General features: G+C 42.3%; 3 protein-coding genes across 5 annotated transcripts in view; 2 read left to right on the top strand and 1 right to left on the bottom strand.

The window, feature by feature from the left end:
- The first annotated feature begins 13,066 nt into the window (after positions 1–13,066).
- Positions 13,067–15,515, top strand: LOC121719578. Its single transcript, XM_042105334.1, has 5 exons — positions 13,067–13,286; positions 13,488–13,592; positions 13,941–14,033; positions 14,478–14,530; positions 14,856–15,515. The coding sequence occupies exons 1-5, from the start codon at positions 13,190–13,192 to the stop codon at positions 15,297–15,299; spliced, it is 792 nt and encodes a 263-aa protein (XP_041961268.1). The 5' UTR covers positions 13,067–13,189; the 3' UTR covers positions 15,300–15,515.
- Positions 15,516–18,521: 3,006 nt separating this feature from the next.
- On the top strand, positions 18,522–23,528 carry LOC121719549. Its single transcript, XM_042105285.1, has 6 exons — positions 18,522–18,681; positions 19,429–19,770; positions 21,322–21,411; positions 22,135–22,236; positions 22,746–22,780; positions 22,908–23,528. The coding sequence occupies exons 1-6, from the start codon at positions 18,636–18,638 to the stop codon at positions 23,274–23,276; spliced, it is 984 nt and encodes a 327-aa protein (XP_041961219.1). The 5' UTR covers positions 18,522–18,635; the 3' UTR covers positions 23,277–23,528.
- A 127-nt stretch (positions 23,529–23,655) lies between these two features.
- The window catches only part of LOC121719577 (putative protein TPRXL), a 4,028-nt gene continuing 3,672 nt past the window's right edge, over positions 23,656–24,011 (bottom strand). For all 3 annotated transcript variants that reach the window (XM_042105332.1, XM_042105331.1, XM_042105333.1), the window contains one exon: positions 23,656–24,011. This exon is cut by the window's right edge and continues 367 nt beyond it. The gene's annotated coding sequence lies outside the window, so the exon portion shown is untranslated.

Genomic DNA, 24,011 nt, shown 5'->3' with positions numbered 1-24,011 from the left:
CTTGGGGAAAGTTTTTGTATGTTATCAAAACACCTCCTTTTTTCGTATGGCCAACCCTGGCCGGGTGTCTGCCCCCTATGTAAATGGCAGACCCCCTTGTAGCCAATCAGTATACACTCAATAAATTATATTGGTGGATGAGCTCACCAAGCTGCCACAAAAATTATTAAATAATCCCCAGTAGGCCTGTGTCACGTTCGTGCACATGCATGACATCCTCCCCCAGCTTCCGCCTGGCCACCTGGCTGCACATGAACTCTTCATGAACTTTACTACATATATCTCTCGGCTGCTGCCTGGCAACACATGACATCTTCAAAAAAAATCTGCCACATAATCCCCCCTTCGAGGCTTGCAAAAGTCTCGCTGAAGGGAATCACATTTTCAACACATAAAGTACAATAAGAACATAAGGATTGCATAAAAAATATAAGTCATTGCATATAGCCTAGTATACGTCATTAGGCAGTGTTTCCTAGCTTGCTGATTGCTAAGGCAAATGTGGAAATAAATGATGCTATAACTTGACATAAGTTGCATAAGGCACACAAGATAAACAACACAATTAAAATACATACTGGTGACACTAGTGTAGCAGCAATTGATAAATGATACCATTTACCAAAATATTTAAGACAAATGGCTGGGCTCCGAGTCGGTTCCCTAAAGTGGTGTTTAAAAATGTACCTCCACTCGCCCTACCGGAGGACTATCACTATTGACAGGTGAACTAAAATCTACATCTCCATGACATCTACAGGAGCCCATACCAGCCAATCATGACAGTCTTTGGTTGATTCACGACACTTACAATTTCATCTAATGCTACTAATCTTACTAAAATAGTTGTTCTCGTTTATCATAAGTAATTTTGTTTCCTTATGTGTAATGGTTATAGTCCTTAGTTTTACAGAGGACATACTAAAAATGATTAGATATGGTTAAATATGCCTTCCATGCTCTGCCTTCCTAGTCATTACTATCCAAAGTAAGACTATTTCAAATTTTAGTGCTGCGAGTGCAGCTTTGCATCCTCTGGTTCCCATTGTCATAATCATGTAGACCCACATGATACTGTTGTGGTATGTGAACAACACATAGACTCTGAGATCAGTACTCAGATAGGAAGAGGTTTCAGGCCGCTTTGAAACCAAACTTCCCTGGCTAGCAGCCATCCAGAACCTGTGGCGGCAACCCCCCTGCCTTAGGTCGTCCCAATGCAGGCCAAAAACAAGGATCTTACCCGTTATAGGGCCGAGTAGCCTTAATCAACACAGTGTCCTGTTCTGATGAGGAACACACGAGAGGTGCAGAATATCTTCAAATTTAGACTTGGGAAACAGAGCATGTGGTCAAAATGATACAGTATATAGCTACATTTTGCAAGCAAGTCTATCCAACAATTGTGGATGGTTGTGCCTGTGAGGGCTAGTCCTCCAAAAAACTAAGTTTCTACTATGACTATATGATTAAATGAAAAAACATGCATGTGATTACATGGTTAAAGGAATTATGTGTGTAATTATATATGATTAATATGAAAAACATACATGTAAGTATAACCTTCCACATCCCTACACATTTCTAGGCTTCTTGCAGAATTGTGTCGTCCATACTGCCTATAGCGTATCAATAATAGATCATTATTAATAATATGAATTAATATAGTTATCACATCATATCCTCATCAACGTGCTATGTGGGTCACACAGCTTCACATGTTGCCTTAACAATCATCATCATGTACACTAACAGCTACTAGTCACTTGAATTTGTTAGACCTTTCATATTGGTGGTGGTGGAAACTCATCGCACACATATTTTATGTCTTGTGTGAGGAAGTTTTTTTTTTTTTTTTTTTTTTTTTTTTTTTTTTTTTTTGCAAAACCCTGCTGCATTTCCATATACTTACTTAGGTCAACCTTCCCTTCAACTAAATGAGTGTTTTCTTCTACTTCATTTAACACATTAAGTTGTTTAGAAACAGTGTCTGAGCAATACCGTCCCATACATGGCAATAAACAACAATCACACATTTCATATGGCTTATTCACTGTCATCGTCATCGGAGGTCCAGTATTGGACCATAATATCCTCCTATGGTCCTCCTATTCTCCTCCAGCTCCTTCCAATCCAGTCCAGTATAGCTGTACCTGGCCAGGTCTCTTGGACTCTTGCTATGTGGGCTGCGGCTAGGCTGCCGCCGTGTGCTGGTCTGTTGAAACAATGTCAGGGAAAAAGGGGCTAAAGTTCTGGTTGCTGTCCTCCCCAAAGAATGTAGCTGAGGATGACAGGGCCGATGGTGGTGTACTGTTCCGGAGAGTGATGCCCCTCTGGCTCTGCGTGCTGTTCGTCGGGTAGGCAAAGGCTGTGCTTGATTCTGGTTCTGGCTCCGATTCCTGGGATTGGTGGGGCTGCTGTTCCTGCTGGCGTTGCTCGTTGATGTGTTGTTCTTCCCTTGGATGTTCTGCTGCCTCCTGGAACCCTGAGTCCTCCCACTAAACAGGAGTGGTGGTTGTGGGAGCTGGTGTGACTGCCATGGCTTCAAGCGGTTGGAGCTCCTTGCTGAGAAGACTGCAGTGATGTCTGAGTGACCAGCGGGCTCACCCCCAGTGTGAGCATCCTGGCTGAGGTTGTTGGTCGAGTGTGGTTTCCCCTCAGACCTCTGGTTCTTCTGCATCAGCACCGCTGTTGGGATGGCCTGGATCACCATGAATGGTCCGGTTGCCCTAGGGTCAAGGCATAACCTTTAAACATTCGCAGGTACACCAAATCTTCATGCTAAATTGGTCCGTCTGTGGTCATCCTGTCCAACCACTCTTCATTGTTTTTTCTTTTCACTAAAGAATTCTTGGTGAATATGATACAGTTGTTTAACATAATATCTGATTTCTTGTATTTTGCTGCTTTATCTTCCCCCCTTGCGCAATGATCAGATGATCATGCGCAACTTACAGCCCATGAGGAGGGTAAGCAATTACCGATCTGGGGCTATCGCGAGACCATTATGCTTTCTCTAGATCCCATCGGGTCCTTGTTTAGCACCTTCGTCATGCCATTTTTTATTTTTTTTTCCTTCCCACCTTTTCCCATTCAGTAGCGCGTTCCTGCATTATTTAAATCTTTGTCAGTAGTGAGACGGGGTTGCATTATGGTAACATTAACATTCCATCATCCAGGTGACCTACTGGTGCTTATATAGCTCCGGTGCCTGTGGGGTCATCTACTAATTGAAACAGTAAGTCTTATGGATAATGGGGTTCACAATGGAGTTTTCCGCATATGATACACTCCCCCCTTTGACACATGGCACCACACAGAGGGTCATTATGATGCATGTGATTCTCATCAATCCACTAGGAACACCATTTGCACCCCCCAGATGAGAAGAAAGGCATGGCGTGGGGCACTGAGTGGATCCACCCAGTAATATGACATGTTGCCCGCCTTCACGAGGGGCTGTATTCATCTCTCTTGCCTTGGGAATGGCCTCTATGTCGTCTACTGTCCATGTGAGTGGGTTTCTCAAATTGTCAGATCCGGTCTTGAAATCATAGCATGCAGGGGAGCAATTATTTGCTTGTATCACTCCACTCAGTCACTCCTGTATCCAATTAATCCCAAAAAAATTACATCATTAGTTTTAGTAGCAGGTTGTGGAACTCTGGGAATAGACTCTGTATGTTCTGGTGCTATGCCCTTCTTCCCTTGCTATAGAAGTCTTTGTCTGCTAAAAGTTTTAGTATCTTGTTGCCTCCTGTATTTGAACATCTACGAGCTTTCGCTGAGCATACTGATCTTGTTGATTTTTTCTTCTCTTCTGATTGTCTATACTGATTCACAAAGTGGGCCACTGCTTGTCTAAACTCGTCCTTGGTTATCATTGCAAGCCGTCAGTCATTCTCCAATTGTAGTTTTACAGGTCGAGGTAGCGCATCAAGGATTGCTCGTCTGAATTGTGATCGGCCGGCATGGGACACTTCAGGGTCTTGCTCCATTTTACATCGCCATTTCTGTGCTGCTTTTTCCACAAAGGCAGCTGGGTTCTCACTCTCTTGTAAATTGTCAATCCATACTGCTGTGGGGCTGTACTGGTTAGGATAAGCAGCTCTCAGGGCTCTCCATATCTGTGTTCGGTATCCATCAAATGGTACTCCATCCATAGCATTATCATCCATAATGTATCCAAGGTGCTCCCTTTCTAGCACAGTCGTGGTTTCGTGTTTTCCCAAGGACATGCTCAAAATGTATTTGATGTCTCCTAAGGCTAGAGTTTTTCCGGTCATTTCTCTTTCGAGCTCACCTATATACAGGCCTGCGCCATCATGAAGCACAGGTAATCTTGCCATTAATCCACTGACATCTGAGTGAGACCATGGTTGGTAGTGGGCCTGTTGATTCTTTATTATCAGGGGAGCCATGATCCTGCTCTGTTCTTCTGTGTCTGAATGATCTTCTTCGTCCTTCTTCTTCTGTGCCTTAATCTTTTGTTGTTCTTTTTCTGCCTTTTCCACCTTCTTCAATTCTTTTTTTGTTTCATCCGGGCTTTTTCTTACTCCCCCTTCTATTTCACTTAATCCCCTTCGTACTCCTCTTTGGATTTCGCTGAGTCCCCTCTTTTTACTCGATGAATTCCCCATAGGCCTGCTTTCACCATGCCGGGTGGGACTATAAGTGGGCATTCCAGTGTGGCACCTGCCAGTAGTCGTCCTTTGCATGTCCTTTGGTGAACTCGCAGTTCGGTTTCGCCCTTGAACCATCCTTCACAGTCAGGACACTTGATTTTAATGGGTTGTCTGAGTATGGACTTCAGTGGCTCGTTGGCAGTAAGTCCTTGTTGATCCATGTGGTTTTCTTCCAGTTCCTCATCTTCTTCAGCCTCAATTTCATATTCTTCCTCTGCCTTGAATTCATGTTCATGTACTCTGCTGGGGTCAGCTTGAAATGCTGGTTCTCCCTCTATTTTCAGACAGACTTCTCCAAGTTCATCCACTCCTGTCAGTGTGCCCTCCACAATTCTCACTGTGCGCTGTGGGCGGCTGTCGTTTTCTTCCATCAGTTCCAGTATGTAATTCCGATAATTCATTAGGATGGGGCTGTATGCTGCTCTGCGGGCAATAAACTCTTCAGATATGTGTTCACCCACCTCCTGCCAGGTGAGTGCTAATTCGGTGTTTATCCAGTTCAGCAGCAGTTCCGCCAAAGCCTTCCGGTCAGTTGTTTCCTTTGTTTCTCTTAGTGTGTGTATTCTCTTTATAATTCTATATTCTTCTTCTCGTCTTTCTCTCCAGAATTCTTGTTCATCCAATTCAGTGGGAGTTCTACGGACTGAGGGAGATAAAGAGGCTCCCTTCCTGGGTGCGACAGGGCCTTGGGTGTCATCCGCATATCTCCCTGTTCCCTGCAGGGTGAGAGAGCTTCTCCTTGAAACTGGTTGGTGTGCAGCGTGCAACAGGTGCTTCTCTAGAGATGCCTGTGAGTTGGACCGTGGACAGGTGGTGGTTGCCCAGCTGAAAGCACTCCTTGTATGTCCATGGTCAGACTGTTCACATAGCTGCTGTGTTTTAGGCCTGGCTCCCCCCTTTGTCTTCTGAGGTGTTGGTGGTGGGGGCATTGGTGGAAAGAGTGTTGGCTCAGAGTGAGACCTGGCTACTGTTGGCTGTTAGTTTTCAGTTGTGTCTTGAAACTCTTTTGTGTCGGAGGCCCCCTTCATTTCGATATGTGCTGCAGCGTTAGTCTCAGCTCCTCTCATGGCTTTCCTGAAGTTTTCCATGTATCTTATCTTAAATCTTATCTCTTTCCACTTCATCCATGTCAGATACTCTTCTTGTTTGTGGTTCGGAGGCCCCTTTTATTGCAATGTGTTCTGCGGCATTAGCTTCTGCTGCTCTCATGGCTTTTCTGAAATTTCCATGCATCTTATGCGGTCTCTTTCCACTCCATCCATGTCAGATGCTCTTCTTGTTTGTCGTGTTCTGGTGCGGGAAACATTACGGGGCGGTGAAGTTGATGATGAAGATGATAGTGGGGGTGAGAACGCACGGCGCCGGGGTGGCCGTCGGTGAGTCACTCGGGCTTCTTCCCGTCCTCTTCTCCTAATTCTGCCTATTTCCTCTGCCAACTCTCCCTCTGTTCCATCTAGAATAATTCCTGCAAGACTTAAAAATTGTCCATCTGTTTGTTCATTGTGTTCAGAAGTGTGTGCTGCCTCAGGGAGACTGGGATACAAATTCTTAACTTCCGCGTATGGAGGGGGTCTCATCTCCTCCACTCTGGGGGCTCTGGGTGTTTTTTCCTTTGTCAGATGTTGTGCTTCCGATTCCAATTCCTGTGCCTTGTCCTTTCTTATGTCCTTATCCTTGCAGTTGGCATTGGTTGTTGCAGCGAATAGCCTTAGTGTATCCAGCTCAAGCCTCCTTTTCCGTTGTCTATCCATTCCTCGCTCATTTTTTTTGTAATTCTTGAGTTTCTCTTCCATTTGAACCAGCATAAGACTATCAAAAGTTCCTTCCTTGGGCCATGGTGTAGCATCTTTTTGAGTCCGAAGAACCCATTTATGATTTATGTTTTCGATTATTGCTTGACGTTCAGGATACATTTTTATGACCCTTCCCACTGGACTGCATTGTTCTGATATAATTTTTGGTAGCTTCTGTGTGTGCTCACTTCCAAGCATACAGTATACTACTGGCGATGCACTCTTGCTGTTGTACAACAATTAGTCTTTAAATCCTAAACTCCAGTTTTGAGATGTTGTGTGGTCATACGGTCCCGTGATGTTTCCATCAGTAAGGTTTTCTTGTGTTTGCTGGCTCCTAGTAGCTCATTGATTAATGCTTGTTGTCTGGCCCCCTCCTGCTGCTGTCTTGGCGCCTTTAGCTGTGGCGACTGGCTCCCGTGGATCATCATTGAGAGTTCTGCATAGAAACTTGAAATGTGTTAGTTGTGCATACAGTGTGTTCATTCAAGTTCAATAAGCTATGAAAATTCATTAGCGAGCTGGAACTGGTTCCCGTCTCTAAATCTTCCATTATTAATTGATACATTCCGTTAGGTAGTTTTATGATTATTAGGATTTTACCTGTCATCATTATTTTCATCATCATTTTTTTTTTTTTACTGTTATTCAATAACCTGACTCAATTCATCTTTGCCTGCACTCTAAAATGATTCATGAGGTTAGTAGATAAAACTTAAAATGAAGAACATTTTCGACATAAAAAAAAATTAAGTTTGCTACTTGTACATGTATAGGTGAGTTGACAACTTATTTTAAGGAGTTTGTAATACTGAAAAAAGAAAGAAAGCTGTCTCAACTTATTAATATATGGATTTTCAACACACAGTCTTGCTTTCACCTAACAACAGATAAGTATTAAGTTACTGAAACTTCTCGTGGCCAAACTTATAAAGCACAACTGAATGTTCAGAACCTTCCAGACCACGCCTGAGAAGTAACAGAAATTATGGCACAGGATCCTGTAGCCTGCATCGAACATCAAAGGTACGTGCAAAGTAGTCTAGCCTACTATTTTTGTTTTTTTTAAAAGCAACAGCTATCAAACAACGGCACACAGTGCATCAAAATCTTTGTCACGTGACACTACAAATGAAATTAACGGTACAGCTTGCCCTTTTGCTAATTTGAATATTTGAAAAGATGGATTTTACCTAGCTATCTACAGACAGTAGCTATCGTGTCTTCCAAGCTAGCTGCTGCTTGCACGGTAATTAAACCATTTGAAAAGATTACTTTGGTAGCTGGCGTCTTCAAAGTTACCTGCAGCCTGCCCTTTGATCATTTGGAGTTAGTAAAGGTAAATTTAGCTGTCTGGTGTCTTCAAACTTCACCGTGGCAGCTGTATTCAGCACTTAACATTTTAGCATTGCTAGTTCTAACACTGCACGTGTTTGAGAATCATATTTGGTCGTCCTAGTTAAGCCTAACATTGTCACTATTTATGAAGGTTTGTGGGCCATTTGACATTCTTAGCTTAACCTGAACACAGGCCTAATAGGTAGGCCAACATTTATTTATTTTTGAAGTTTGAGAAATATTCTGTGTCAATCCCTGCAAATCACGTAGATTTTGTTCATTTTGTTGTTTGTCTTGAGGTAAATTTTCTAACATTGTGCCTTTCTTTTATACAGATAAATGACAAATTCAGACGGATCTCTACATTCATTCATTGCACAACTGGACCAGTTGCCATTGCCTTAAAAATACACAATGCTTTCAGAAAATTTAAATTGCTGTGTGCTTTATTCAGACAGAAGTGAAGCAAGTTACTATAACTTAAAAAGATCCATGCAAATTGTTACCTTAATTTTTTTCAACCTAAGCCGCTCTCCGAGCAAACACTGCGAGACCTGATTTGTCCTCTAAAATCTTAATTAAGTTGAACCAACTCAACCATACCAATTTGATCATGCAATATAATTCAGTTGTTCCAACTATATAAGTCTCACAATATTCACCCAAAAACGGCCCGAGCCGAAACCACCCAAAAAGATCCATGCAAATTGTTACCTCAATTTTTTAAGTTGAGCCAGTGTATTATTTTTTAGAGTGTGTTCTTCGAGGACTACAAATCTACAAACTCACGTGTTTTTAACTTTGTTTTTTGAATATTTCCTACCTGTCAGGTGGCTTGTGAATTATAAGTCTGTTCAGAGGGGTTTCTATCTGTCCGAATGTCACTGACTAATTTTGTTCTGTTCTGAGTTTTCTGTCTGTCCAGTGGCATTCGGCTCATAATTTCTGTTCTGTGGGGTTTCTATCTGTCCGAATGTCACTGACTCATTTTGTTCTGTTCTGAGGGTTTCTGTCTGTCCAGTGGCATTCGGCTCATGAATTCTGTTCTGTGGGGTTTCTATCTGTCCGAATGTCACTGACTCATTTTGTTCTGTTCTGAGGGTTTCTGTCTGTCCAGTGGCATTCGGCTCATGAATTCTGTTCTGTGGGGTTTCTATCTGTCCGAATGTCACTGACTCATTTTGTTCTATTCTGAGGGTTTCTGTCTGTCCAGTGGCATTCGGCTCATGAATTCTGTTCTGTGGGGTTTTCCGCCTAAGATATCTTTCTGCTGTGTTTTACTAAACATGTGATTGAGGTGTCTGTGATTCCTTCAAAACATATGGAGCAAACACATCAAAACACTCAGTCTGAGCCGCCACTGCAATCTGCACTTCTTGCTCTTGTGCCTGCTCCCGCTCTGCTCCCTTCAGGAAGGTCATAAATCAAGTCAAAGTCAAGCCCTTCCTCCACTGCTTCTACAGTATGTGCTCTAAGTTTGAATCAAGGCCATTGCTAGAAGCAACAGGGTCAGCGCTAATGTGTCTCAGTCATCCGTCGTTGAGTCAAAGTTCCTTTTTTTTTTTTTTTTTTTTTTTTCACACATTCATAATTCCATTCACGCGGATACCCTCACACATTCATTCATCTCAACATTCAATCCTTTTCATCAGTTCTCACTACTTATTTGCTAAATCATACAAATAATGGACGGGTGTCTCATTCATCCTCCTATTATTACAAAATGTAAGATCCGTAATCTACTAGTCTTTCACACAGGAATTATTTAGGGTTGCACTCTATTCATCAATTTGATAAATCCATTCTACTCCTGAAAATCGCATCAATCCGGTAAAAATATAAATCTATAAAAATGAAAAAAAAAAAAATATATATATATATTTTATCGAAGAGCGCATCAATTCAATAATCTATTCTACTCTCGGAGATCGCATCAATCCGGTAAAAATACAAATATATATAAATGAAAATATATTTTATCGAAGATCGCATCAATTCGATAATCTATTCTACTCTCGGAGATCGCATCAATCCGGTAAAAATACAAATATATATAAATGAAAATATATTTTATCGAAGATCGCATCAATTCGATAATCTATTCTACTCCCGGAGATCGCATCAATCCGGTAAAATTATAATTATATAAAAATGAAAATATATTTTATCGAAGATCGCATCAATTCGATAATCTATTCTACTCCCGGAGATCGCATCAATCCTGTAAAAATATAATTATATAAAAATGAAAATATATTTTATCGAAGATCGCATCAATTCGATAATCTATTCTACTCCCGGAGATCGCATCAATCCTGTAAAATATAATTATATAAAAATGAAAATATATTTTATCGAAGATCGCATCAATTCGATAATCTATTCTACTCCCGGAGATCGCATCAATCCTGTAAAAATATAATTATATAAAAATAAAAAATATATTTTATCGAAGATCGCATCAATTCGATAATCTATTCTACTCCCGGAGATCGCATCAATCCGGTAAAAATATAAAAATAAAAAAAAATATATATATATTTGTCAGCAACTTCTTACCCCAGAGTTCTCTTTTTTTTATTATTATTTTATGAGGATCAGGTGAATATGCCTGTCCCAAGATTCGGCCAACCCCAAATGACAAATGGTATTTTAAACTAAAGCAAATATGCTCACCTTGGCGCGCCTTTGTCATTAGGAAGGCCCTCTCCGGGGCAAACCGCTTCCCCGTCCTTCACAAAATCTCGGTAGGACCCTCCAAATATGTCGTGGAAAAATTCACTAACTTTTAACTCTAACTTAGCACTCTGAACAAAAACCAGCGGAGAACGGTCTGAGATGAGAAGTGGCCGCTTGTGGCCTTTTATTCACAAGTCCTGCTGGGTACAGCTCTGAAAAAAAAATGCACAGAGACTAAGTGTCGCCAGGCAGGAGTTGTGAATGATGGATGTCCTCTGCAGCGGAGACTCCATGACCCAGGCCTTGGGGAGAAGGTGCGCACGTTCTGAGGATTTTCCTCTTGGGGAAAGTTTTTGTATGTTATCAAAACACCTCCTTTTTTCGTATGGCCAACCCTGGCCGGGTGTCTGCCCCCTATGTAAATGGCAGACCCCCTTGTAGCCAATCAGTATACACTCAATAAATTATATTGGTGGATGAGCTCACCAAGCTGCCACAAAAATTATTAAATAATCCCCAGTAGGCCTGTGTCACGTTCGTGCACATGCATGACATCCTCCCCCAGCTTCCGCCTGGCCACCTGGCTGCACATGAACTCTTCATGAACTTTACTACATATATCTCTCGGCTGCTGCCTGGCAACACATGACATCTTCAAAAAAAATCTGCCACAAAAACAATCAGCTATAGCCTACAGCTGCTGGCCTGTTACAAACGTGGACAGTTCATTTGGTGATAAAACATTTTTGGATAGTTATGCGTTGTTATAATCATCCAAGTTATGCCTTAAAGGGACACCAGGCAACGTTTTCGTGTTAATTAATCATCTTCGTAAGTCGGTATATGGTTAAATGACTCATTACGGGGCGAATGAAGGCTCTCTCGCCTGCCCCTACTGCCTGTAGGAAGAATATCCCACTTGCAAGTTCGGCGTATCCTACCCGCCGACCAAAGCAGGATCAGTTTACAGCACAGAGGCAGGCTAACGAAACGCTAGAGATTGTTGCAAAAGTGTGTATAATGGCAGGGCCGGCGAAGAAGCAGCGAAAACCCTTGATGGAAGACGCAAAGAAAAGGAAAAGAGCTTCAGACCGAGCGAGGGGGAGTTTCGTAGAGAAAACGCATCAGGCTTGCCTGGTGTCCCTTTAACTAAACAATTGTTAAATAATGTTCTTGTTGTTAATATGTTATTGTTACTAACTGTATCTTTGGATGGTAACATTGTTAATGAATGTTTTAGACCATGATGCATTCCTGTAATGACGTCTTCAGTGACATTTGCCTTTCGAGTATAAATGCCCACTTAGCTTACAACCTGTCTTTAAATTATAGCGATTTGGCTTTAAAAACAATAGCATGTTACAAATAACCACATTTAAGGTCTAATTTTTAATAGTAAATAGTTCCATGGTTTTATAAAACAAGTATCTATTTTTAGTGTTAAAGACTTTTCTGCAAATGTATTACATTGAGCAAAACCTCCAGACTTTTCATAATTTTGCACATCTGGAAAACAGTATTTCATAACTAGACCTACATATCTTCCCTGACTTCCCAGACCTAAATTTACATTTATTTACATTTACATTTATTAATTTAGCACTATTATCCAAAGTGACTTATTGCACAACATTGCCAGTTAACATGCTACATAGTACATACTGCTGCTATAAATGTGTCTGGTGGCCTACATACTCTATTGTTCACATATAGCCACTAACACCAATCAAGCGGACATTCCTTCCTCCGTTATTTTTCACTGAGATATAAAGAGAAGGTGTAGTCTGTGCGCTGGTGGCAGATAGGCAGTTCCCCTCTGTGACTCATGGTCTCTGCTAGTGACTGCAGAGCCTTCAGACGTCACTCAGGGGAATTTCTCAAGAGGCCAGTCCTGCCTCTGTGACACAGGCCTCAAATCTTATCAAATCTCTATTTGCATACGGCCTCCCAAGCAGGTACAGCAGAGGAGTGTGCAAGGGTGACAGCAGAGGAGTGTGCAAGGGTGACAGTTTCACTATGTGGCCACGAGGTGTCACGGGAGTTGCAGTTCTGTCAAGACTTAAGCACTTTGTCCACTGCATTGGCGAGTAAAATTTTGGTTGGGGTTGGTGGCAGTTGGTTTACCTGCCAATGGCAGACAAGCCAAAAACGTAGTTTTATACCCTGTTTGTACTCCTGCTGTTCTATAAACAGGTATTCTATTGAGATGATTTTGTAAATCACCTAGCAGCTTTTAGACTTCAGAACATTAAAATAGCTGAAAATAACACTGTTTCAATTTGCATTCTTCAGCTAGAAAATATGGGTGTCCATCGTTCCATAGATGTTACAGCTTTGCGTAATAATAGTGCACTGTTCATGATGCCTTACCAAAGCACTCTTGATTTCATGCATAGACGCCCTGGAGCAAACTGTTCACCACAGATCTCTGTGTCAGATAGGTGAGGCCTAGAGTGAGGGAGAGGGTGTTTGTGTGTGTGTGTGTGTGTAGTGGTGGTGGTGGTGGTGATGGGATGGGGGGGTTGGTCTTGTTGGTGTCTCAAAGATGTCTGAAATGGAAAAAAAAGTGTCCTGACCAAGTCACGTCAAACCTATGACTGAGTTCCTGACAGCTGTAGAGGCAACATTTGGTCGGTAGGGCATTCACTCAAACGCAGCTATTCTAAAAGGGTCTGGACGTGGCATAGAGAAAACATGGCTGGAGAGCAAGTCAGTAAGAACAACACACAACATCCATCTGAGGTTCAGCAGAGCAAGGCAGGTGGAAATATCCAGCCACCTTCTAACATCAGTAAGTTTCTCATTCAATCATTGAAATGTGATGAGTGATTGGAGTTTGCAGTTTCTCTCTCTCTCTATGTGTGTGTGTGTGTGTGTGTGTGTGTGTGTGTGTGTGTGTGTGTGTGTGAGTGTGTGTGAGAGAGAGAGAAGGTGTGTGTGTGTGTGTGTGTGCGTGTGTATGAGGGTAACATGTATTTGTTATCATTTATAGCTGGTCTCCGAGTTCAACTTCCCACATTCATAAAAAAATCAACAACAGCAGGGATAGGAGCAGTGACTGGAGAGGAAATCCCTCCCCCAAAAACTTCTGAAAATGGTAAAAATCACACAGCAAAAATAGTTTACATCAATTACTAATTACCAATAACTAATATTATTACTATCATCACCTGTTCAGTTTTGCCCCTATTCAGGTCTGTGTCTGTTTTGTTTGACTTTTTATTTTTAATTGGCTGAAAATTGTTCATTTATTTTGTTTTCCTTTTGGGAGTGTGGTGTGTCTATGATGATTTTTTATTGTGGTTATTTTGTTGATGTTTGTATGAATTTGTGTTTCAGTTTGTGAATGTGGTTATTATCTTGATGTTTATGTGTGGATTTTTTCTTGTGCTTGTTTTTGTTTGTTTTTGTTTTGTTTTTGTTTGTTTGTGTTTGTGTTTGACAGGCACTGTTGGGAGCATTTCAGCTTCTCTGGCTGTGCTGCTGTTTGGCGTTGTTCTCTTGATTCTTTTCCTGGTCAGGAAGAAATGTCACAGAGGTAGGACTATCTCTCCCACACACACACACACACACACACACACACGCGAAAACACACAGGCGCACACACACACACGAAAACATACAGGTGCGCACACGCACACACACACACACACACGAAAACACACAGGCGCGCGCACACACACACGCACACACACACACACACACACACACACACACACATACGTACACACACACACGCACATGATAAACACATGTGCATGTGTTTTGCATGTCAATTATTTACAAATGCTCCCAGAGCTGCATGGTCTACTGTGCTTTTGACAGACACATTTATAACCCTCAGAAAGGAACACACAAATGTTTTTTTCTTGACAGAGCACAAAATGTGAAGCCCCCCCCCTCCCCTCTTCTCTCCCTCTCTCTCACTCTTTTTCTCTCTATCTATCTCTCTCTTCATCTCTCTCTCTCTGATTGGTCTCAGGGTATGGACGCACACAGAGCAGGATGAGCACTCGTGCAGGAAACCACACTGAGGTATAATAAATCCCCCGAGTAAAAATAGACACTCAGACTCAGTGCAGACTCAGCTATTTGATAAGGCCACCCTGCATTTAATGCTTTAGGTGTTTAGTGAAGTGGTTTAGCACAGTCTCCCAATATGGGCTGTTATCTATTGGTTTGTTAATGTGTTTTGTCCATGCTATTTATTATATTGATCTCTCTCTCTTTTTCTCTCTCTCTCTATCTCTATCTCTCTCCCTCCTTCCCTGGATGGCTTAACAGAAAAAAACAACCCCCATATTTTCATTTAGAGTTTTTGTGTTTATTTTGTGTTTCCTCCTCTGTCTGTCCCCTCCAGGTGGCCCCAGCCGATGGCGTTTACGAGGAGGTCAAGGAAGATGGCCGCCCCTCACGACTGACCAGGCCTGGCTGCCTCTATACCCCACACCAGACGGATGACCACACATACCGCCACGTTACCTGCTCGGCCCCTGCTTGTCGTCGACCCCTCGTACAACATGCCTCCTACAGTGTAATTCAAATACACGCCTTCCCATCTGATGAGCTGGCTGACCGTAAAGGTCAGTTACCCACAATCCCTTGCGATGACCCCGCGTACAGCCTCCTTCAATCACCCAAAATGACTCCTGATGATTCTGCATGCAGTGCTGGGGAGCCAAGGGACTTCCTGGTTGATGACCCTGGTTACAGTACTGTTCAATCACGCACGATCACGACTTCCTCTGGCGACACTGTGTACAGCACTCTTCAACTGGACACAGTTGTCATTCCTAATGTCTAATGTTTGCCTAAATTAGATTTTGAAAGCCTAACATGAAGTGAGGCTTCAGAGAGGTCACTGGGAAACTTTTGTTGTTTTTGCATCAACCATCCTGACTTTATTCTGCTTTGTGCTACCAGATGGCTCAATTTGCTGATATTATTGAGTCTGTCTCTTTGTTCTGGTGCAAACAGCTGAACATTCTCCTCAGAGCCGCTCTGTCAATTATATCGCATGTTTGCTGAAATAAATATCTTTGTGTTTTATACTCATTAAAAGCCCTTTCATGTATGTTCTGAAGAGTACCTCATGGCTATGCATTAGGGCAATTACACGGAAAATTGACTTTTTGTCACATCCATAACGCCAGTGAAATGCCTTGGCATTTGTATGATGTGAATGATGACATTTATTTTTTTGTGCATTTTTTCTCATGTACATTCTTCAGCCAAAAATAGCAAATGCTCAAATTTCATGTAATCATTCACATCATACCATACCATCACATTTTATTGGCGTTATGGATGTTACAAAAAATGTAATTTTCCATGGAATTGCCCAGTAGCATTTAGTAATGGTCTCCTAATTTGGAATAAGAAAATCTCTCACATTATATTAAATATCGTATCTTCTTGCACAACTTCATTGTCTTACAGTAATGCCTCTGGTCATGAAGAAAAGGTAGTAAGGTAGCATGTAGTAAAGATCACATACATTTTAATAAGATTTAAACTATCAAAAATATTTTAGTATCTTACACAACTTTATTGTCTTTTATATTAAAGTATTGCCTCTGGTCATGAAAAAAAGATTCCAGATTAATCTACCCTGTATAATAACAGTATATGATAAGTATAAGTATATATACTTTTTTGATCCCGTGAGGGAAATTTGGTCTCTGCATTTAACCCAATCGGTGAATTAGTGAAACACACTCAGCACACAGTGAACACACAGTGAGGTGAAGCACACACTAATCCCGGTGCAGTGAGCTGCCTGCATCAACAGCGGCGCTCGGGGAGCAGTGAGGGGTTAGGTGCCTTGCTCAAGGGCACTTCAGCCGCAGCCCACTGGTCGGGGCTCGAACCGGCAACCCTCCGGTTACAAGTCCAGAGTGCTAACCAGTGGGCCACGGCTGCCCCTCCAGTGGGCCACGGCTGCCCCTGATAATCTGAGGTGTGGTGGGACTATTTAAAGTTTTATTTTAGCAATGTCTAGTTAGTAGAGAATATATAATGACGCATGCCAAATGTGTACACAAGTGCTCAGAGGTGAGCAATAGCTAAGTCATCAGTCTGCTCCAGAGGCCTCCATGCAGACAGCCTGTAGTTGAGTGCTTTTCCACTCCCCACTATTTCCGCTGCTGCCCCCTAGTGGCAACAAAGGGAGTAGGTCAGCTACACGTTGCTGTTCTATGTGTCTTTGTCTCATCAAGAGCTCTGTAGAAGAGTTGTGTTCTCTTTTACTGTGTTACTGATCTGCTCATTTAAAATGTGAATCAATGATCCCATGACAGATGATGAGCTGAGCAAGTTTATAATGCAAGCATTCGTTTCACACTCTTATTGGGCCTGCACAGTAAATAGATGAATGTTGACATTTTAGGGATGGTGTTGAATAGAGAGTGTTTTTTTTTTTTTTACATCACATAGTGACTGCTAGTGTTGCCTGTGACTCATTTCTGTTGTTATATCAGAGTGTTCAGGTATTTGGTAACACCTGTGCTTGCCCTACTATTTCACCTCAAATCGCTCCTGTGAAAAAGGTCTTTTGGAATAGCACAAATGTAGAAATCATAGGGGTGCACTCTGTGTAATATTGATCGCTTGTTTGCGTGTTAAAGGCATGACTATTGCCTATAGTGGCAACTGGGTGATAAGGGTCTTCGAGGTGTCCTGACCGCTGCGCGTCGGGGAGTTCTTTGCCTCTCGCCCTCGTCCATTAATTCTGTGTAACAGGACACCTCGGCGGCCGTTATCCCTTACGTAAATGACAATTTATAGATATACTGTACCCCCGTGCTGCGTTCAATGCACCATTGATTACTTTCTGTTAGAATTAACCTGCCCACAAAGTTGGGCACTCAATGCTTACTTGCATTATGTGTATTTCTTCCTGGGATGGATTTGATCTTCACCTTATAAGGTGAAGGTTATTGGACCTTATAAGTTTACTATAAATGGGTATAAAAGCTGTATCAACTGGACCAATAGTTGTAAGAAGGAAGTTTATATTCACAATGTCAACACTGCATAGCTAAATGTGTGGACATCTGTTCCTGCCTCCAGCACAATCAATACTTTAAGTCCCTAATGCCCAGGATTGAGGTGTTGTGGATGATTATCTGCTTGACACAACATGACAACATCAGTATGTAGGGGATAATGTATAGAATGCCGGTCATTATCGGAAAATAAGCCCCGACACAACCCAGTCTCACTCTCTACTCGTCAAAGGTCTGACGCATGGTCAAGGGTCCTTGGCGTCAAATTCCAACGAGAAAGGTGTACCTTCTGCGTTGTTTTTCGACGTGGGGGTCCGTCAGATAGACCAACCCAGTCTCACTCCCTACTCGTCAAAGGTCTGATGCATGGTCACCCCCCGACAGGGCAAACAGGCCCCCATTGGCTATGTCATGCCTCTCCTTTCCCTCTTCTACCTCAGCACATTAGTCAAGTCAAGTCAAGTCAAGTCAAGTCAAGTCAAGTCAAGTCGGCTTTATTGTCAATTTCTTTACATGCATTTAAATTTTGTTTCTTACTTTCCCATGCAGACATAGACATACTTTAAATACAGACATAGACATACTTTAGACATAGACATAGCCATAGACAATACAAAAATAAAAATATACAGACATACCACATACAGACATTAAAGTGCGAGACTGAAATATAGAACATATATCAAAATATAGAAATATAGAACATATGTAAAAAAAAATAGAGGTAGTTGTGTTGTATATTTACATAGTCCTAGCGTAACCTTCTGACAGAGTAGTAGTAGCAGCAGCATTGTGGCAGAGTGATAAATAGCATTGATAACATTAGAAAGACACAGAGACAAAGAGTCACAGAGCCCGAGGAAGTGAAAGAGGGTCAGACGGTTTTATAAAACACATTTCACAACTAGCCGACAGGATGGCCAGCCTGAAAGCAGAAGTACACAAATATAGGCTGGGCCACATTACACCTCGATGTTTCTTAAAGAGAGACCAGCTCAGAGGGGCATTTCCCACAGTGAGACACTGCATGCCTGGTCAACAGCATCTGGTCGGCACCACGAGCTAAAGACCCTGATTGAGGAACAATAGTACCAGACTGACCAACTAGAACAAAGAGACGTGGGAGTTTTGGAATGAAGCACCACCTGGTCCTCGCCACCGCCTGCTACCTGGCCATAGGTAAGACACCCATGCACACATGCAACGAGTTGGGTTGAACTCTAATAGCAGGTTGTAGATCTAAATTTGTTGTAGGCAAACACATGCAGGGTAAAGGGTTAGCTGTTAGCATCAATTGTAGTAGAAAGCATACATATGCACATTGTGTTGTGTTGAACTCTATGAGAAAGTTTTTGTTGTGTTTCTGTCATTTCATTTTGTAGAGTAAGACAGACTGGGTAAGGATTAACTGTCAGAATTGAGTGTGTCTGCTGTCCAGCTCAGTTGGAAAATTAACTATTTCTATGTTCATGTGTCTGGCTTTGACAAGAGATTGTCTGACTCAGGCTTGATGTACCTGGAAGTTTTCTTTGTTCATAAAAGTATGTAATGTTTGTCAATGGCAGCACCAAGCAAATATTTCTTTTGCTTTTTGTTTTGCTTGTAGTATACATGCATTTTTCTCTTGCCCTTCATCAGCCTCACTTCAAATCCTCCACTTGACTTAACGGAACTTTGGTCAATATGAAATATATGAAAGTAAAGCCATGCTTCATAAATAAAGTTGAATCTAATCTATAATCTAATCTAATGCTTCTTCCCTGGTCTAACATTAATCCTAACCTTGGTATGTGTGAACATGCAACTTCTGCTACATTTAAGGTTGATAGAAAGTCTGTTTTTTTGTTGCTGTTGTTCCTCGTACACTGTATAAGCTGCATATAACTCTGAAGTTGAGTTATAACACAACCCTGCTCCCCCTCACAGGCTGGTCCTGGGTCTCATCACTCAGGGTCACTGGCCTGGAAGGAGAGACCGTTCACATTCGCTGCCCACACACAGCGGAGACCGCCGACAAAGACAAGTACTTCTGCAGAGGGGAGAGCCGCTACCGCTGCCGCGACATCCTTCTGACAGAACGCGGAACCGTGACCACGCTCGACGAGAGGTTCTCCCTGACCTTTGACCCCACGGTGGGAGAGCATCAGCAGTCGGCGGCGGCGGCGGTGCAGATCAGGGATCTTCGCGCTAACGATTCGGGAACCTACTGGTGCGGGTCAGACCGACGCAGCCGCTACAGGGACTACGTGCAGGTCCACCTGTCTGTGGGTGAGTGACAGGAGGATGACACTTATATGTGTATGTGTGTGTGTGTGTATGTGTGTGTGTGTATGTGTGTGTGTGTATGTGTGTGTGTGTATGTGTGTGTGTGTGTGTACGTGCAGGTCCACCTCTCTGTGGGTGAGTGACAGGAGGATGACACTTATATGTGTGTGTGTATGTGTGTGTGTGTGTGTGTGTATGTGTGTGTGTGTATGTGTGTGTGTGTGTGTGTGTGTGTGTATGTACGTGCAGGTGCACCTCTCTGTGGGTGAGTGACAGGAGAATGACACTTATAAGTTCCTATTTTGAGTCGCATGAGTAGGCCTGTGCATAAATATGTCTAATATCCAATTAACTTTACTGCTAAAGGAGGGTAGTGTGAAGTGAAGTGTCTTTGTGTGTGTTTGTGTCTGTCTGTCTGTCTGTCTGTCTCTCTCTCTGTCTGTCTCTGTGTGTCTTTGTGTCTGTCTGTCTGTCTGTCTGTCTGTGTGTCTTTGTGTGTGTTTGTGTCTGTCTATCTCTCTGTCTGTCTGTCTGTCTGTCTGTCTGTCTGTCTTTCTGTCTGTCTGTCTGTGTGTGTGTGTGTGTGTGTGTGTGTGTGTGTGTGAGAGAGAGAGAGAGGGAGGGAGAGGGAGAAAGAAAGAGAGAGAGAGAGGGAGGGAGAGGGAGAGAGAAAGAGAGAGAGGGAGAGTAGAGGAAAAAGCAGAACTGTAAGGTTGTGTAATCTGCAGATGGCACACTGACGTCATTGTCTGATAAAAAGGTTGGTGACTAAAACACACTAAAGCACAATGCTCAGATATTCTCCTTAGTCATCATTTAATGCCAACTCAACAGCGCCCTCTCTATGTAAGAGCACCTTGTGCTCTACCAGTCCTGGTAATATAACAATATATTGTAGAAACTGATCTATGTCCTAGCTCAGTGTCGTTGAAATATAAATTATCCATAGTCTAATTATCATTTTACTAGCGCTAATTTACTTACACAAATCTGTGTACAATTTGTGGCTCGAGTCCATGTCAGCACATCTACGGTGCTGATCATTTTATAATTTACCTGTGCCAGCTATCCATCTTGAGTAAAGATGGCTGCCAAATGAATGTATAGATTAAAGGTTTCATCAGTGATTGCAGGCCCCAAAAAGGCCCAAACATAAATGATCACAGCTAATCTTTCCTAACGATCCGCTAGCTGTCTGCCTCATAAGCAGGTCGTCAAAAAAAACGTGTCTCTGTAGGCAGCCGAGGCTCTGAGATCTGCACACAAAAACTATTGCTACCAACAAGGGTTGGTAACGGGTTGGCAACCCACTCAAAGGCAAAATAAAGAGTTTCAATCAATAACCAATGAGAGTTTTAATTGCACGGGAGAGTTTTAATTGCACGGGAGGGACTTGCGAGCTAGCTCTCTGGTTTGTTTGAACATCGACAGAAGTGACGTATCCCCGCTATCGCTGATATATTTGCTTGTGTGTGTATGTTTTTTTTTTTACTTTGCCAAATGCCTTAGAATTAAGTGTGAATGTAAACCTAACGATCATGATGCAACTTTCAGGACGACGCAGGGAAAAGGAACATGGGACCACACAAAACCCCTCCACTCCTCTGGTGGCCAAGCTCCACCCAAGACCTCCAACCCCACCCGGTACGGACATGTGTGTGTGTGTGTGTGTGTATGTGTGTGTGTTGTGTGTGTGTGCGTGTGTGTGTGTTGTGTGTGTGTTTGTGTGTGTGCGTGTGCATGTGTGTGTGTGTGTGTGTGTGTGTGTGTGTGTGTGTGTGTGTGTGTGTGTGTGTGTGTGTGCCTCCCATAGCTCCACCTGGTAGGGACATCAGCAAACACAGAACACATTGCATTATGTCCAGCTCCATAGCTTAAGAAACATTAAATAAATCACACCAGCATCACACTGAATACAAAATTATCATTATTTTCATTGGCTTTTTTATTTTTTTGTACTTTTTTCACCCCTGTAATTTCCACATGCTTTATTATGATGGTGTTAATGAAGGATGGAAAAGCCACACTTCCCATAAGTTCATTTGTAATGCACATTGTACATTATTATGATGTCTTCCCCTTTGAATTATAAGGTTCTAGCTGACATTTTTTGTCAAAACTGAGTAATTGGATTATCCTTAATCTGTGACACCTTAAAAAGATGCGGTGAGGTGTTTCTTGTAGTTGTATGCATTATATCTGAAGTGGTTTGTTCCGCTTATCAGTATCAGTATAACAAGACTTTGAAGCTCAATATCTCTGAACGACTCAGAACGTAGATACAGCCTTATAATTCTTAAGGGGCCGATGTGGTTGTGTGGATGCATGCAAACTAATGATTGTGCTTCCCTGGTTGTTGTTTGACAGGCATGTCTCTTACCATCATCATCTCCATATCTGTGTTGGCTGCTTTCGTCTTCACGGTCACTGGCCTGACCATCATCCGGCTCCGTGGCAAACACACAGAGGGTGGGAATCACACAGTACTTTTGGGGTTCATGTGGAGGGAAATTGTAAAGTATAATGTACTCTGCGTTATGCAGTCAAGCATAGCCCCATAGCAGAATCAAGCCAGCAACCGTAGTCAGGGAAGCAAGGAAGCGAAAGCACATGGGTGCTGTTTTTTGTCAGTTACTTCTAAGGTGTGTGGGAGTGAGTTGTCCCCTCTTGATAACCATATATACCAGCTGGTTAGCATTGCGTATATTATAAATGTCCAGGCAGTCGTCTTAATCTAGAGGAACAATCTTGTCATTCGGTTGCCATGATTAGTTGTTTTGAATGGGTTATTGATTTTCATTGGTTGTGTACATTATTTTTAAATAACTGCATAGCCATTAAGTAGGATTGGTTTGACTGTATCATGGAAGCAATGTCTGTGAACATGTTTTGCCGGATAATCATGTGTTTAAAATGAAGGACTCATACTTCAGTTGTGTCAAAATGTGATGTTTACCATCCTCTAATTTTCCTTTCAGGGACATACATCTCAAATGTCCCAGGAACCAAATTTGTGAGTTTTACCTTAATTATGTTTTTTGTTCTACACCAGTTGATTCATTGTTATTTGAATGGCATCACAGATTGCAGCTCTAGGTGAGATATTTGTGTCACTAATACCTGTATAAATGTTTGCATAGGCCATTGACGATTATGAGAATAATGGTCAGGATAAAAGCATCACCGAGTTGACTTCAGTCTACCAGAGCCAGCATCTCAACTTCACCCAACCTGATGCAGTTTACCAGCACCTGAACCCCAACACCACCCAACCTGATGCAGTTTACCAGCGCCTGAACCCCAACACCACCCAACCAGATGGAGTCTACCAGAGCCTGAACCCCATCACCACCCAACCTAATGCAGTTTACCATAGCCTGAACCCCAACACCACCCAACCTGAATCACTTTATCAAACCCTGGTCCACAACCCTGACCAGGGAGATTCAACCTACCAGAGCCTTCACCCCAATAGCACCCAACACAACCCTATTTACCTAAACCAGTAGCTCTGGCTTAAAGCAGCTTACAGTAGAAAAAAGCCTTCCTGGTCTAAGGGTTGCTAGGCAAACCACAGCACAGCACATGGCTCACCTCGTCTCCCATCCAACTTGGGAGTTAGGCTCAAGGACAACACTCTTCTGAACTATCCTTTACATGCATACTTACATACTAAAACAGGAACATCTAGTCAAATGTACATATCATTGTTTAAGGAGGTAACCTGTGAAATGTTAATGTAAAGGCATATCCAGACTGTATATATAATATTATTGTTTTGTTTTTTTTACATTCTATGCAACAATGAATATGTTCATATCACACAGTGCGTTTGCATTCACACTTCTCTAACCTTTACAGAGACAACAAAATCTGTGTTACAGTTAGAAGAGTATTCAGTATTTACTATTTATTAAATGCAGCAGAGCCATACAGACAGAACATATTCAAATACATGGCTTTGTGTGTGTGTGTGTGTGTGTGTGTGTGTGTGTGTGTGTGTGTGTGTGTGTGTGTGTGTGTGTGTGCTTAGTATGAGAGCAAGAGCACATGTTGTTAAGCCTGACAAAGTTAAAAAGCAGGAAGAGGCAGACAGGATCCGACAGAGTCCTTGGAGTCCTTGGGCTGTGTGATGTGTTCTATGCTATGGCAACACTATTTTCCTTTATGGCAGAATAGTGCACTGAATTGAACTGAGTTGAGTTCAATTGAGTGTCCATGGATGAGGCTCACTGCAGGCTATC

This window comes from Alosa sapidissima, chromosome 9 (genome assembly GCF_018492685.1).
Source record: "Alosa sapidissima isolate fAloSap1 chromosome 9, fAloSap1.pri, whole genome shotgun sequence".
NCBI lineage: Eukaryota > Metazoa > Chordata > Actinopteri > Clupeiformes > Clupeidae > Alosa > Alosa sapidissima.
This window is presented reverse-complemented; position numbering and strand designations above follow the sequence as displayed.

Coding starts and splice junctions, on each gene's coding strand:
- LOC121719578 (XM_042105334.1), top strand. CDS start 13,190: ATGGCTGGAGAGCAAGTCAGTAAGAACAACACACAACATCCATCTGAG. Junction 13,287..13,487: donor CCAGCCACCTTCTAACATCA/GTAAGTTTCTCA, acceptor TATCATTTATAG/CTGGTCTCCGAGTTCAACTT. Junction 13,593..13,940: donor CCCAAAAACTTCTGAAAATG/GTAAAAATCACA, acceptor TGTGTTTGACAG/GCACTGTTGGGAGCATTTCA.
- LOC121719549 (XM_042105285.1), top strand. CDS start 18,636: ATGAAGCACCACCTGGTCCTCGCCACCGCCTGCTACCTGGCCATAG. Junction 18,682..19,428: donor CGCCTGCTACCTGGCCATAG/GTAAGACACCCA, acceptor TCCCCCTCACAG/GCTGGTCCTGGGTCTCATCA. Junction 19,771..21,321: donor GCAGGTCCACCTGTCTGTGG/GTGAGTGACAGG, acceptor TGCAACTTTCAG/GACGACGCAGGGAAAAGGAA.